This window comes from Macaca fascicularis, chromosome X, assembly GCF_037993035.2.
Source record: "Macaca fascicularis isolate 582-1 chromosome X, T2T-MFA8v1.1".
Lineage (NCBI taxonomy): Eukaryota > Metazoa > Chordata > Mammalia > Primates > Cercopithecidae > Macaca > Macaca fascicularis.
Window position 1 is genome coordinate 73280845 of NC_088395.1, and position 15725 is coordinate 73296569.

Sequence of the window (15725 nt, forward strand, 5' to 3'; positions counted from 1 at the left end):
TGTAGCCAAGAATACAAAGATACCATTATAAAAGAAATAGGATGAAATTAAGAACAGCAAACTCTGGGCTGATTTTGAGGGAAAACGTTCTTCTACTGACTGCTAAAATACTCTTTCCAAGTGGGAGCAAAAGCACAGAAACTACCCTGGATTATGTTGAAGGGAAAAATGAGATAATGTATGTGAGAGTGCTGTGGAAACTCCAGATTGTGCTACGCATGTGAGGAGTTGCTATGATTGTTGTTACTATCCCACCCAGAGCTGGGGAACAAAGGGTATTGGAGACAAGCCACAAGCCAGACCAGCACTCAGCTAACACCCGAAACCTCTTGCTTTGCTCTGCTGTTACCCTAGCCAAAGTGAGTCACTGGTCATGTACCAATCACCACAAGATTCCATAAAATTATGGTATCATAAAAAAAAATTAGTTACTCAACCAGCAGTACTGGAAGGGGAGATAAGTTGACTTCCCAAGAAGGCTTTTGGCTGAGTTGTCCCAGTTGGGAATTGAATTCATGGTATGATTTATTTGCAGGGCTGGGACTGGATAAAACTCAGTCAAGTACTCCAATTTCTGATTTCTGTTAAGTTTGATGGTCTTGCCCCACACTCCCTCCACCCTGTCCCAATTACCAAGCAATCTGGAATAGCTGTATCTGAAGATGTCAATAAGAAGAGTTTATTTTTTTTCCCATGGCAATCAAGTACTCCATCCCATCCTCATAGGCCAGGGAATAAAATATCCTAAAAGAGCAGAGATACAAACCAGTGGGCATTTGCAAGCACAACCCAGGTCCACATCTTTACCAAAGGACTGGAAGAATAGAATGAGAACTATAGAATGAGGCTTGTCTGTAGAAAATGAAATGCTGCTGCCAAAATATTTCTTTACTTTTTCCTTAAATGCCCAAGAAAAGGGAGAAAGGTATAGGACTTTGTGAGGTTGTGGAGGGAAGATGAGACTGATAACAAGAAGCCTATGACCTCATATGTAAATGCACATTCTTTGAGACCATTTTTAGACTCTGACAATCTTAGAGTCAAAGGGAGGTTTAAAATTAATCTTCGTCCCAGTGGCCTTTTGCCCAGTAAAGAAATACCATCCAGCTCTACTTGAAGTCCTTTAGTAACAGGCACCTTAGTACAAATAAGACAGCACATTCCATCGTTTTTTTTTTTGTTGTTGTTGTTGTTGTTGTTTTCCTTCTCTTTGGCAACCAGTTAAAACTTCAAACTATCAGATAATTGAAAACATATAGTCATGGGATCCTAAAAGTATTATTCAGGACAACTTAACCCCATTCCCTGATGATCCAAGATGAGGAAACTAATGCTCAGAAAAGGGATAGAATTTTCCCAAAGTCACACAGTGTTCAATGGTAGAGCTAAAAGCAAAATTCAAGTCTGCATATTCAGGGCCCAGTGGCTTCTCTACTTCCCATATACGAAGAAAGGAGTTGGCCCAGCTTTAGGACCAGTTACTCAGTGACTATACTACCAAGACTCCAGCTTCTTTTTCCTACCTCCCACAGCCCAATAATGGCTCATTTTATCCTCAACAGAAACAATTCCAAAGGGTAGGCTGGGTCATGGAGAGGTGAATCGTAGAAGGGAAGAAGTGCTGCCCACTCTTTTTGGCTTATACACAATGGTGACTAGCAATCTCCTGGAAGTAGGACATCTCACTGTTTGATTCCACCATATATTACATGGAAATTCCTTTCTTTTTGAGAATAGCATGATGTCTTTTGGTGGTGTTTGGAGGATATAATAACTGTTGTCATTCCAAAATAGGGATAATTAATTTATGGTCACTCAGCAACCACTTGATGAGTACCTTCTATGCTAGGCATTCTATTAGAACTTAGTGGCAAGAGAGAAAAACAGAGATGAATCAACTATATTCTCCAAATTTAGGAGATTGCAGTCTGGTGGGGAACACAGAAAATACAGACAGTAAACTCTAATCCAAGACAGAGTATAGCCATCCTCCTATCTATGTGCACAAAATAATAATAGTCGTATTTTATGTACTGATGGTGAAACTGACCCATATCTTTCCTGTTAAGCTCCCAAGAAAAGAATACATGGGTGGAGCTAGTTTCTAGAAAGAAAGAGGTGAAAAGCAACTTCTGCTTCAATATGAAGCTTCAGCACTGAGGAATGGCTCCAAAAGATGACTCACTCTCTGCAGGAGGCATTTGAGGGGAGCAGGTTAAGAAGACATCTAAAGAAAAGAATTCTCTCAAAAAGGGAATAACTGGTATAAGTTAATTGGAGGATCCATCTTTCTTTTGACTGATTCTTTAGTGCCAGAGTTTGCATAATTGCCCAGCTATCTATCACCTTAAACCCTAACAGCTGTGGAAAATGAAAAGCCCTACTGAACTTGGAGTAAGAAAAATATGTCTTGCAGTTCTGGCACAGATGCTTACTAACTAAATGATCTCTAGCAAGTTTCATTTTCTTGAGACCTGTTTGGCCACCTGTATAATATATATATATAAACAAATCTGCAATTCCCTCAGTTGAGGATAAGGAAGCCGTGGGATGATGGATTTGAAAGTATTTAGCACATAGTGGAAAAAAATGATTTATGTTAAGTTTTTTCTTTTTTTTTTTTTGAGATAGAGTCTCACTTTGTTGCCCAGGCTGGAGTGTAGTGGCATGATCATAGCTCACTACAGCTTCAAACTCCTGGGCTCAGGAGATTCTCCTGCCTCAGCCTCCCAAGTAGCTGGGACTACAGGTGCCCAGTGTCCAGTGCCCAGCTAATTAAAAAAAATTTATATAGACAGGGTCTTGCATGTTGCCCAGGCTGGTCTTGAACTCCTGGCCTCAAGCCTTCCTCTCGCTTATGCCTCCTAAAGTGCTGGAATTACAGGAATGAGCCACCCTGCCTGACCAGAAAAAATAATTAAAAAAATAATAAATTACAAGGAAATTTGTCACATTTACCCATCCTGTTCCTTTTGCAGTATTTCTCATCACTATGAAGACATATTCATACCCCAATTTATATACTTCGAAACCACAGAGTCATATTTGACTTGATTCCATGACAGATAAGAAATGATACAATAATGTGAGCTGTTTGATCTGGGAGCAGAAGATGCAGGGGGATCTGATTTCTGGTCTTCAGATCTCTGAAAAACTGTCATGGAAGAAAAAGAACAGACTGCTCTAGGTGGCCTCAGGGAGAATGACTAGGATATCCAGGTACAAGCTTTAGGAAAACTAAGTTCAGCTTAGCAAAAAGAAAAACTTTTAACAGTCCAAGGCTTTCCCTGAAGAGAATGGGCGCTCTCAGAAAGCAGTAAGGAACCTCCCTCTAGAAGTGTTCAAGCAGAGACTGGCAAGGATATTTTAATGTGGAGCCCATTAGGGTAAAGGAAGATTACAATTCATGAAATTCTACTTGTCAGGCACTGTGCTAGACCCTTGACAGGAAATATCTCTTTTAATCCTCCCAATAACACCATGATGTGAGTACTATTATCCCTCTTTTTCAGGTTAGAAAGCTGAGGCTTAAAGAATTTGACTACTTCTCATTGGGCTAACTACTGGCATGGTGGGTGGGAGGAACAATTATTTGTTGCATCTGTTTGGCAACACGCACACACACACCACATACTTCTAAATATTTTGTGGAAATGCTGATCCTAGTTGGGAATGTCAGGTACATAATGTGCTTCGGATCACAAACAACAGATAAATAGCTGACCCAGGACTTGAAAATAGATATGTCTAGCTCAGAAGGTCCACACCCTTTCTATTGCATTATCCACAGAAGTGAGATGGGAATGCACAACATTGTAAGGTCTAAGCCAACCCAAAAAGATTCTGATTTTCTCATTTGTCCTTTTTCAATCCCATATAATTTATGAATTACAAAGTTCTGTAGATTCAAGTTTTGTGATGGCTTGTTAAATTCATCACCTCCTTTGTATTCCCACAGCTACCACCTCAGTTTCAGGACCTTGTTCCCTCTCTGCCCCTAGTTTATCCACCTCTTGTGTTCTCCTGTTCCAATCCAGCTGACTAACCTTTTACCAGATTACTCTTCCTAAAGCAGAGGATCTTTTTTTTTTTTTTTTTTTTTTTTTTTGTATTTTTAGTAGAGACAGGGTTTCACCGTGTTAGCCAGGATAGTCTCGATCAGCTCAGAAACTTTCAATGGCTTCCTATTGTCTGCCAAATCAAATCAAAACTCTAGCATCCACTGTCTTTTGCAGTTTACCACCAATCTGCCTTGGCAAGTTTAACTTCCATTTTCCCACTAATTGTACTCTAAAATCCACCTCAGCTGGTGTTCTTTTCATATGCCCTGAGCTTCCCTGCCTTAAAGCAGTTGTTCCTGTTATTTTCTCTGCTTAAACTGTCTTCTCTATCTCCACCTGTTGAAATTTTATCTGTGTGCCACAGTCTACCTTAAATAATAATAGTTAATATTTATTGAGTGTTTATTTTGGGCCAGCCACTGTGCTAAGTGTGTGCAAGTATTTTATATGGATTATCTCATCTAATCCTCACAACAGCCCAATGAGGTGGGTGCTATTATTATCCTCTTTAGCCTGAAGTTAACAGAAACTCAGAAAGGGAGAAGTAAGTTTATTTGTCCATGGTAACACAAATTAATAAATGGTGAATATGGGATCTGACCTCAAATAGTCTAGCTCTGGAGGCCTGAAAGGCGTTACAATTTCAAAAAAACAAATAAAAAAAAATAATAATAAAAAACCTTTTTCTGATTTCGTATGGTTCAACTTGATATGATCCTTACTTGGCAGCATCTAAGCATTTTGATTTAACTTTTAAAACCTTTCTTGTGTTATATTAATATTTATCTGTGTTTTTATATCCAGGATGAGACTGTCAGGCCCCAGTGGGCACAGCCTAGGTCTCAGACAGACATCTCAGTGTCTCACACATGGTGGCACAGACTAGGTGCTCAGTTAGTCTGCTGAGTTGAAGGTAAGTTGGGGTGAAGGAAAGAACAGAGGAGTTATCTAGGGAAGATGTTCCAAACTTTCCTGCCACAGCCACCCAGCATGATACTGGCCAACACTGCCAACACCTGTCTAAGTCAGACCCTGAAGTCTTTTCCTAGCCTGGTCTCTGCCGGGTCCCTTCTTGTCCCCCAGTTCTTGCAGCTTGCTGGGTCTTGGCCAGTGTTTGGGGTGAGGCAGGATCAAAATAACACTGCCAGGGGCTCAGCTTCCAGGAATGAGATATCAAGTGAAACCAAGCTCGGCGGGTGAGGGGGTGGATTGAAAGCCCCCAAACAGAGCCAGCATGCTCTTTACACAAGCCCTGACTTGCCCTCAAGCCACGCGGGCTAGCAGTTCTGCTTTCCTCAGGATGCTCCACAAGTCTGATTCACTGTCCCCGCCTTCACTAACACCCAGCCTCCTTCTCTTCTTCATCTCCCAACCCTAGATGCTCAAGGTTGTTGGACACGTCCAGGCATGTTCCCAGTGGCAATGCAGGTCCAGTAAGAGCCTGCAGGAACTGGCTCGCCAAGATGCTAGAGATGTCAGCCCAGATCCCTGGCACCTCAGAAAGCGCTCTCCGGACACAAATGGATGGACTGACAGCCAGCCACGGGGCGCCTTCCCAATTGTTCTGATTTTGCGATACCCTAGAACAATCATCCTGACCTGATTCTGTACTTCTGCATCTAGATGCCGCAGGTCCCAGCCGCCTTGCTACACCAGGGGGTGTTCCCACACTCACCCGGTAACGGAGGAGTAGATAGCTCTTGCTCCCAAATGGAATTCCCGTACAAACCCACCTCAGCGCAGAGCAAACATCTCTTCCAGCCCCCGCCCGTCACCCCCTGCCGGTCACCCCGCGCCTCTCAGCCCCCGCCCCTCAGCCCCGCCCCTCAGTTTCCGCCCCTCAGCCCCCAGCCGGCATACACACTCACAGTATATGAAATTCCTTGTAATCAAAGTTCTGCTTGACTCATTTCACATCTATGTGTAGCAACAACATCCCAAACCTTCCTTTCATGGTAAGCTTACCTTTTCCGCCCCCCCGTGAAGTTCCTAAAGCAGCTATTGGACTGTTTGAGTGCCTAGGCGTGGCTACGAAAAAGAAACTGCCTTTGAGAGGCATATGTGAGGCTGAAGAACAGTGACTGAGTCACTGGTATGGCAGGAGCTGCAAAGCTCCCGGGACTGAAACGGGGGCCAGAGAGTAGAGGGCCAGGGAGTTGGGTCCAGAGAAAGCATCAAGTTGTCTCTTTCACAGCTGAATGCAGCTCAGCTCATCAAAGTTTGTTCGTGACTTAGCAGGCTTGGAGTTTGACAGGGAAAATTATTGTTGGGAAAGCCAAGATTTTCAGACACATGGAGAAGCCACTTTCCAGGTTTGGGTCTGCCTCAAAAAAATACTCCTCCATTCAGAAGGGTAGGTAGGATTGTGACCGGAGGAAGAAAGCAGACATGAAGCAGAGAAAAAAACCACTACAAATAAAGGAAAACTGGATTCGGCACTCAGCTTTGATCATCCACCTTCTCTGGGCCCCTGAGTGTCTGTACAAGGAGGGGGTTGAGCTACATAGTCTCTAAGGGCACTTCAAACAATGACAGTTTGGGAGTTTATTAATCTATGGTCTCAGAGCCAGCAGTGGATAAATCCTGAAACGTTACTCGTCTCTGACCTTGAAGAGCTTGCAGAGTTGGGAAGATAAAATAGACTGGACAGAGACAGAGAATAGCACACAGTATAGAATTGAGGGCCAAACTATGAGGTGCAGACTGGAAGGGTTTGGGGGCGGGTAGGAAGAGAGAGTAAAAAAAAGAGTTTGACAGGGAAAGCAAATGTTTTTCAATAGATTAGGAGGTTTTAAAATAGGTCAAAGAGGAAATAGTTTAATGCTTAGAGGAAAAGGAAAGCTTGAGCCAAGGTATGGGGGAGAGGACCAAGAAACGTGCCATTATCAGTCTCTGAGGGGCCCCTCCTGTACTGGGCAGAGGCTATATGCCAGCTCAGGGTGGGGTCTCAGTAAAGCAGCTGAAAAGTCTTTGGTGAGAAAGGGCTGAATAGGCCCTAAGCTGAAGTAGAAAAAGTCCTAAATGAACTTCATATCTGTCCCCTCGCTAGAGTTGAGACCAGAATAGGCTACTGTGGGCTCAGACCTAGTAGGAGGGAAAACTGCCAGAATTGGAATCCTAGGTCTGCCCCTTACTGGCTTTGTGACCTAAGGCAAGTTACTTAACCACTCTGTGGCTCAGGATTCTCTTCTGTAAAATAGGGAAAGTAACAATCCCTAACTCATAGAATTGTTTTAGGAATTATATGAGTTAATATACAAAATAGTGCTCATATGTGTAAGGAGCTTAGAACAATTTCTGGGACATAGTGGTATAGAAGTGTTTATTAAATATAAATAAATAAATAAATAAAATAAATACATGAATGTACTTTAAGGCCCTCTGAAATCATCTGTGAGATTAAAATGAAAATAGATACCCTGGGTACCTCCTAATTCTGTTCTGTCCTTTCCTAGAAAATAGGACCTCTTCTTTTTCTCCATCCTTTCCTACCCAGAGAGGCTGAGTTATAGACAGTTCTGAAACTTTAGTGTAAAGAACCCTAGCTTGGAATGTAGATGTCTTGACAAAACTAAGTGTAACATCATGTAAATCTCTTCCTCTCTCTTAGTCTCCCTTTCTGCATCTGTACCCTGAAGAGACTGTTGGACTGGATGACCTTGAAACTCTAGAGCAGTGCTTCTCTCACATTAATGTGCACACAAACCACCTCAGGATCTTGTTAAAACACAGATTCTGAGTTAGCAGCTCTGGTATGGAGCTAAGACTCTGATTTTCTAACTGCTTCCAGGTGATATTGTATTGATGGTGCTGGGCCACAGACCATAGTTTCAGTAGCAAAGGTCTAGATGATGAACAAGAATAACATTTACTGAGCATCTATAAATCATCCATGTGTGTCCCTTTATACCTTACAACCATCCTATGAGGTTGAGGTTACTATCCTCATTTTGTAGATTGAGGCTCCTTGTACTCTGTGATTCTGCCTGGAAATACAGGAGGAAACTTGAGATAGAGGTACCAGGGATATGTCAGAGTTCACAAGCTATTGTGGAAAGTGATTGTAAGCAGCAAATATGAAACTACTGTCCTCCACCATAACTTATCCAATAATACTATAACAGCTGGCCCTCACTAAGCACTTGCCAGGCACGGTTCAAATTTTTTTCATGAATTAATTCATTTTATCTTCACAATCTATGAAGCCACAATCATTAGAATCATCCTCCCCTCTCCTTTTGCTCACACCTCACGTTCACATGTTCAACCCATCAGCACATCCTATCAGCTCTGCCTCCTGCCTCAGAGATAAACTCTGAATTTCACCAACTTCTTAGCACCTTCACTGCAACCACTCTGGTGCAAGCCACGATTACTTTTCACCTGAATTATTGCCATATCCTCCAATAGCTCTCCTTGCTTTTGTCCTTATCCCACTCCAGTCAATTCTCAGCAGAGCAGTCAGAGTGATCCTTTTAAAAGTACATCAGTCTAAGTCTGTCCAAGCAATTCTACTGGTTGGCTTCTTATTCAGAGGAAAACCCAAAATTCTTAACTATGGTCTATAATAGTCTACAACCTATCCCATGCCATCCCACCCTCACTAACCTGCCCCTCTATCTCTGATCTCATCTCTTACCACTCCTCTTGACCACCATACCCAAGCCAAACTGGCCGCCTTGATATTTCTTCCAACACTCAAAGCGTGCTCAAGACTCTGGTCTTTGCACTTGCTGCTCCTTCAGCCTAGCCAATTCTTCCCCCAGTTATCAGCATGGCTCCTTTTCTCACTTCCTCCATATCCCTGCTTAAATGTCACCTTATCAGAGGACTTTCTTAAATACCCTATCTAGTACAAGCCAATGGAACTGCCTAGGCCTTTTGAAATCCACTGTGTAGGTGAGCTTTTTCTCAGCATAGCCCCAGGACCTGAGATGCAGTGTGGTGGTGAGTAGGGTTAAGGCTCTCAACTCTGCTCTCTATGGGGGAGTCACTCTAGCTCCATGTGCTTGTGCAGCAGAACTAACTTGGATCAGATCATTTCATGGGGACTTTCCACAGCCCCTCTTTTTATGATAAACAGGAATCACTTCATGAACCCAAACTGAGTACTACCAGTACTGAGTTTCTCTGCCTACACTCTACTGCTGGAACCAGCCTAACCAGATAGCAGGATAAGCAGGACCAGCCTCCACTCTGCTCATCTCTGGAGCCAGACAGATTCCATGGCTCAGTGAGATTCAGGACTCTCTGATGCCACCCCTCAACTCTCTCTCAGAGGTTATTTAGGATCACTCAGGGGAATACTGGCCTTGGCTGTGTCTCAGAGAATCCTGAATAGCCTCTAATTCTAGTGTCCAACAAAGGCAGGCCAACCTTTCATGAAGGAGCTTCATGGTTATCCAGGCAGAGTGGGGCCCTTATAGCTCCTCTCAAGACTGGGACCAGGGGACATAAAAAGAGGCTGAAAGACTAAGGGGATGCTGAGGCCTGTGGGGCAACCCCTATAAACTCAAACATTGCTAAGGATGTCCCTGAACACAATACCAGCTTCTTGTTCTCTTTAGTCAGCCTGTGAGATGTGTGTAGATAAACTTGGCCATAAATGTCTGATGCAGTGGTGTATAGAGGCTTAGGTCTTCTGAATTAGAAAGCTGGGGTATAAGAGTTACTTCTAGCCATGGGAATTTCCAAACTTCAGTTAGATTCTACCACAGTCCAATAGTGTTATCTCTCATTTTAAATAATCTTCTATTCCACTTGCTCAATATGGCTTTTAAAACTCACTCTTCTTAAGTCAAGTGCTCAGAACAGCTCCCAAACTCCTAGCAGATGACTTCAGCTCCAGTTTCACTGAGAATGTAAAAGGGCACCAAACTTGAAGTCTAAGCAACTTCTGACCTCTCCACATTCAAGTTCATCCTGTTTCGTACCTCAGAGTTTCCTCCTGTCCCTCCTGTCTCCATCTGTGTTTACTCCTGTCTATTCCATTTTGCTTTATTTGTATCTTAATCGTCTTTCTTCCTCTGGCTCTTTTTCCTAAATTGTCTTTGCATTCTGAACTAAGATTTATTCCTTTCGTATCCTCACCTCCACCTCTTCATTTCCAAACTCACTGCATTTTGCTCTTCTCAAGGTCACCCATGAATTCCATGCTATCAAACCCAAGGATTCTTTTTTTTTTTTATTTGAATTGTCGAAAACATCCAACATTGTCTGAATTGTTTTCTTTCTGACTCTCTTTCCTTGACTTTCATGGAACTAATGTCTTCTAGTTTCACTTATTTCTCTACAGCATTTTCTGGATTCTCATTCTCCACTTGCCCCTCAAGTGTCGGGATTTTACAGAGTTCCTCTCATCCTCCATTGGCCCTCTGGCCTGATTCAAATTCTCTTGCTGGAGTGTGAACCTATGTGGCAGGGACCTTATATACCATTTCAAAAATTTCCACATGCAAAACAGTACCTAGAGTATTTTAAGTGCTCAATACATTTTTACATATTTTATATATGAATACATCTGTTGAATAAATAAATGGGTGAGTCCAAGGAGGAAAATGTTCACAATTGAATGTATCCTCCTATAATGAGCTCCCAGGCCTCAGGTGTGCCACAATAAAACTAAGATGGCTAAAAAAGAATTGAAGCCCACACCCAGAATAATAATAATAGCCAACACTTCATCATTGCTTGATGAACTCTGTATGTCAGGCCCTATGCCAAATGTTCTATATGCAATAGCTCATTTAATCATCACAATAATCCTATGAGGCAAAACCCACGACATCACTCTTATTTTATATATGACAAAATTGAGTCACAGAAATGATAGGTAACTTATCTATGCCATCTATCAGTGCCACAACCAATATGGCAATTGACCCAGGATTCTCAAGTATAGGTGATGCCTAAATTATTCACTGACACACTCAAATGTACAACCCTTTCTTTCCCTACTAATCAGAGGCTCCTCCCATCCTCTCTGGAGAGCTATTCTAAACCTCTACCTTTAGAGGTAAAGGTTAAATTCCTACTCTAGCACTGAATTCTTAGCCCAGAAACATTGACTCTTTTCTTCTTCATCAATATAACAGATTCCGTTAAGCATTTAGTGCCTATAACTTCTTCCCTAATTTATATAAGGTTCTCGCTGTCTTCACTCATCTTGGCCTTTCCTCTTAAAGAAGAAGAGAGAATACCTCCCTTGATCTCTATGAATCTTTCTCCATCAATTACCCCTACTCTCTATGGCATCATTATTTACCTGCCTTCTTGTGCCCACCCCTTTTATCTGTAAACATATTTGAATTCCTCCTACTACAAAATAAAATCAACCCTTCTACCATATTTCCTCTTTCTCAAATAACAGCCTCATCTCATTTTCTTTCTTAGCCAAATTTCTGGCTAGAGTTGTCTCTGATAACTGTTTCCATGTCTTCACTTTCCATTAGCTCCTCAACCTACTATAATCTGGCTTCTAGCCCCATTTGTTCTCCCTGAAGCTACAGGGGACCACTTTATTGCCAAATTTTAGGAAACATTTTCACTCATCTTCTTACTTGATTTATCCACAGCTTTTTCCAGTATTAGTCACTCCTTTCTTTGGAAAACACTCTTTCTAATGTTGAAAAAAAAAACCTGTCCCCTGGTTTCCTTCTGTTTTCTTTTTCTTTTTCTTTTTTATTTATATTTTTTAAATTAATATTTTCCATAAATTATTGGGGTACAGGTGGTATTTGGTTACGTGAGTAATTTCCTTATCATTACTTCTTGTTATTGTCTGTTCTCACCTTACTCAAACCACTTCAAATGTAATTCTGACTCAGACAAGTAGCCAGACCTCCGTGCCTACTCTATACCTTAGCAGGCCTATGCTCAAAAGCTCAGCACACACTGACCAGAAGGCTCTGCAATACTGACTATTCTACGCATGCATTTATTAATAATATTACTTTAAAGTAATGTGGGACAAAACCCTTTAAAGTCCTGTACACACATACCTCATTCAATATTTATAATCACAGGAAAGTGGAATTACTATTATTATAGCAATTTACTAATTGGAAAGGGCAGAATTGCTATCTGTTGGATGTGCATTGTATACAGGCACTATATTGGGTAATTCATGGAAGTTATTTCACTAACCCTTCCAGAGCAGTTCCATAATTAGCTCCATTTTTAAATGTGAAACAAGTAAACATATAAAACATTAATTGGGAGTGACAGCAGCAGCATCGATGGATAGAACTTTTCAGCATTCATCCTCTTGCAGAAACATCAATTTGAAAAACAATCCATAGCCTGGGCAACAAAGCAAGACCCAAATCTCTACCAAAAAAAAAAAAAAAAAGTAATTAGCCTGTTGTGGTGATACGAGCCTGTAGTCTCAGCTACTTGAAAGGCTGAGGTGGGAGGATTGCCTGAGCCCAGAAGTTTGAAGCTGCAGTGAGCTATAGATGATGCCACTGCATTCCAACCTGGGTGATCAGAGCAAGACTCTGTCTTAAAAACCAAAACAAACAAGCAACAACAACAATGACAATAATAAAAAATAAAACTATCCATAAACAAAAATATGTTCACAAGAGTGACAGAATCCAGGTGAGTGATTATGGCACCTGGACATAGCACAGAAATAAGAAAAGACACATCAAAGAGGGAAGGTAAGAAAGTTTTACATTATTCATATTACACCTCCCCCAAGTCTCAGCAAAAACCATGACATCACTGCTATTTTATAGATCAGAAAATTGAGGCACATAAATGATAGGTAACTTATCTATGATCATATATCTGGCCTACTTACCAGGCCCATCACAGCTATAAGCCAGTCCCTATATATTCAGGTTCCAGGCCCATCCCAGACTCTGGAGAAGCCCCAGCACTAAGCTAGTTCCCACAGCATTAGACTCCATGCTGGCATCCACAGACCCAGCTTCCAGGCCTGCTAGAGTGTCAGAACAGAACTCACAGATCCCAGCTCCAGTTTGGCTTACATGGCACCAGGAATGAGGCCAGCATGCACACACCAAGGTGCTATGCTAGTCCTCATGGCCCCACACTCCAGTGGACGCCAAGACCAGACCTGCTTCAGTAGGCCCCAGCACCAGGTCAGCCTATGGCCTTAGGCTGCAGAACCACCCCCCACAGCCTGAGGATACAGGCTTAGCCCACAGATTCATCCTTTAGACCCAGACCCAAACTAGGCCTGCTCCCACAGATCCAGCATCCAGGCCAGCCCCTATAGACCTAGCCTCCAGGCCACCACCTGCAGACTTAGAATCTAGTATGCCACCTGCAGACCCAGGACACTAGGCCTGCTACAATGAACCCAGGATCCAGGCCTTTTGTGGTGGATGAGTGATATCAGGAAAGCAATACTTGAACAAAATGAGACATTTGACAAAGAGATAGAAAGCATAAAAAGGAACCAAATAGAAATTCTGGAGCACAATGACTGAACTAAAAATTTCTAGAGAAAGCTGGAAATAGCAGGCTCAATAACGCAGAAAAATAAAGCAATAACCACAAGACAGATTATTGGAAATTGCCCACTCAAAAGCAACAGTAACAAAAAGAAAAGAAAAAGGTGATGAAAGCATGTGGGACTTATGGGATACCATCAAGGAAACCAGTATACAGTTAGCCCTCCATATGTGTAAGTTCAGCATCCAGATAATCAACTAACCACAGATCAAAAGTATTTTTAAAACCGAATAACAATAAAACAATACAAATTATGCGGCGGACCAAGATGGCCGAATAGGAACAGCTCCAGTCTCCAACTCCCAGCACGAGCGACACAGAAGACCGGTGATTTTTGCATTATCTTTTTTTTTTTTAATTTATTTATTATTATTATACTTTAAGTTCTAGGGTACATGTGCATAACGTGCAAGTTTGTTACATATGTATACTTGTGCCATGTTGGTGTGCGGCACCCATCAACTCATCAGCACCCATCAACTCGTCATTTACATCAGGTATAACTCCCAGTGCAATCCCTCCCCCCTCCCCCCTCCATTCAGTATTGATGGAACGTACCTCAAAATAATAAGAGCTATTTATGGCAAACCCACAGCCAATATCATACTGAATGGGCAAAAACTGGAAAAATTCCCTTTGAAAACTGGCACAAGACAGGGATGCCCTCTCTCACCACTCATATTCAACATAGTGTTGGAAGTTCTGGCTAGGGCAATCAGGCAAGAGAAAGAAATCAAGGGTATTCAGTTAGGAAAAGAAGAAGTCAAATTGTCCCTCTTTACAGATGACATGATTGTATATTTAGAAAACCCCATTATCTCAGCCCAAAATCTCCTTCAGCTGATAAGCAACTTCAGCAAAGTCTCAGGATACAAAATTAATGTGCAAAAATCACAAGATTTCTGCATTTTCAACTAAGGTACCGGGTTCATCTCACTAGGGGGTGCCGAACAATCGGTGCTGGTCAGCTGCTGCAGCCCGACCAGCCAGAACTGAAGCAGGGCGAGGCATCGCCTCACATGGGAAGTGCAAGGGGGAAGGGAATCCCTTTTCCTACCAGGGGAACTGAGGCACACAACACCTGGAAAATCGGGTAACTCCCACCCCAATACTGCGCTTTAAGGAAACGGGCACACCAGGAGATTATATCCCACACCTGGCTGGGAGGGTCCCACGCCCACGGAGCCTCCCTCATTGCTAGCACAGCAGTCTGCGATCTACCGGCAAGGCAGCAACGAGGCTGGGGGAGGGGCGCCCACCATTCCTGAGGCTTAAGTAAGTAAACAAAGCCGCTGGGAAGGTCGAACTGGGTGGAGCTCACAGCAGCTCAAGGAAACCTGCCTGTCTCTGTAGACTCCACCTCTGGAGACAGGGCACAGTAAACAATAACAAATGCAGCAGAAACCTCTGCAGACGCAAAGAACTCTCTCTGACAGCTTTGAAAAGAGCAGTGGATCTCCCAACATGGAGGTTGAGATCTGAGAAGGGACAGACTGCCTGCTCAAGTGGGTCCCTGACCCCTCAGAAGCCTAACTGGGAGACATCTACCACTAGGGGCAGTCTGACACCCCACACCTCACAGGGTGGAGTACCCCCCGAGAGGAAGCTTCCAAAGCAAGAATCAGACAGGTACACTCACTGTTCAGCAATATTCTATCTTCTGCAGCCTCTGCTGCTGACACCCAGGCAAACAGGGTCTGGAGTGGACCTCAAGAAATCTCCAACAGACCGACAGCTGAGGGTCCTGACTGTTAGAAGGAAAACTATCAAACAGGAAGGACACCTACACCAAAACCACATCAGTACGTCACCATCATCAAAGACCAGAGGCAGATAAAACCACAAAGATGGGGGAAAAGCAGGGCAGAAAAGCTGGAAATTCAGAAAATAAGAGCACTTCGCCCCCTGCAATGGAACGCAGCTCATCGCCAGCAACGGATCAAAGCTGGACGGAGAATGACTTTGACGAGATGAGAGAAGAAGGCTTCAGTCCATCAAACTTCTCAGAGCAAAAGGAGGAATTACATACCCAGTGCAAAGAAACTAAAAATCTTGAAAAAAAAGTGGAAGAATTGATGGCTAAAGTAATTAATGCATAGAAGGTCATAAACAAAATGAAAGAGATGAAAACCATGACACGAGAAATACATGACAAATGCACAAGCTTCAGTAACCGAC

The 15725-nt window shown here is 42.6% G+C and overlaps 1 protein-coding gene across 7 annotated transcripts in view; it reads right to left on the bottom strand.

The window, feature by feature from the left end:
• Window positions 1–6040, bottom strand: part of EDA2R (ectodysplasin A2 receptor) — a 44139-nt gene extending 38099 nt beyond the window's left edge. For 4 of the 7 annotated variants that reach the window (XM_074029229.1, XM_065538766.2, XM_065538765.2 and 1 more), the window contains exon 1: window positions 5661–5841. In XM_074029229.1, coding sequence (XP_073885330.1) covers window positions 5661–5680 — 20 coding nt within the window. In that variant the 5' untranslated portion in view covers window positions 5681–5841. Of the gene's footprint in view, window positions 1–5660; window positions 5842–5929 lie in introns of those variants that run through there. The other 3 variants (XM_074029228.1, XM_045383415.3, XM_045383416.3) reach the window with 2 other exon arrangements.
• Between the last annotated feature and the right edge of the window lie 9685 nt (window positions 6041–15725).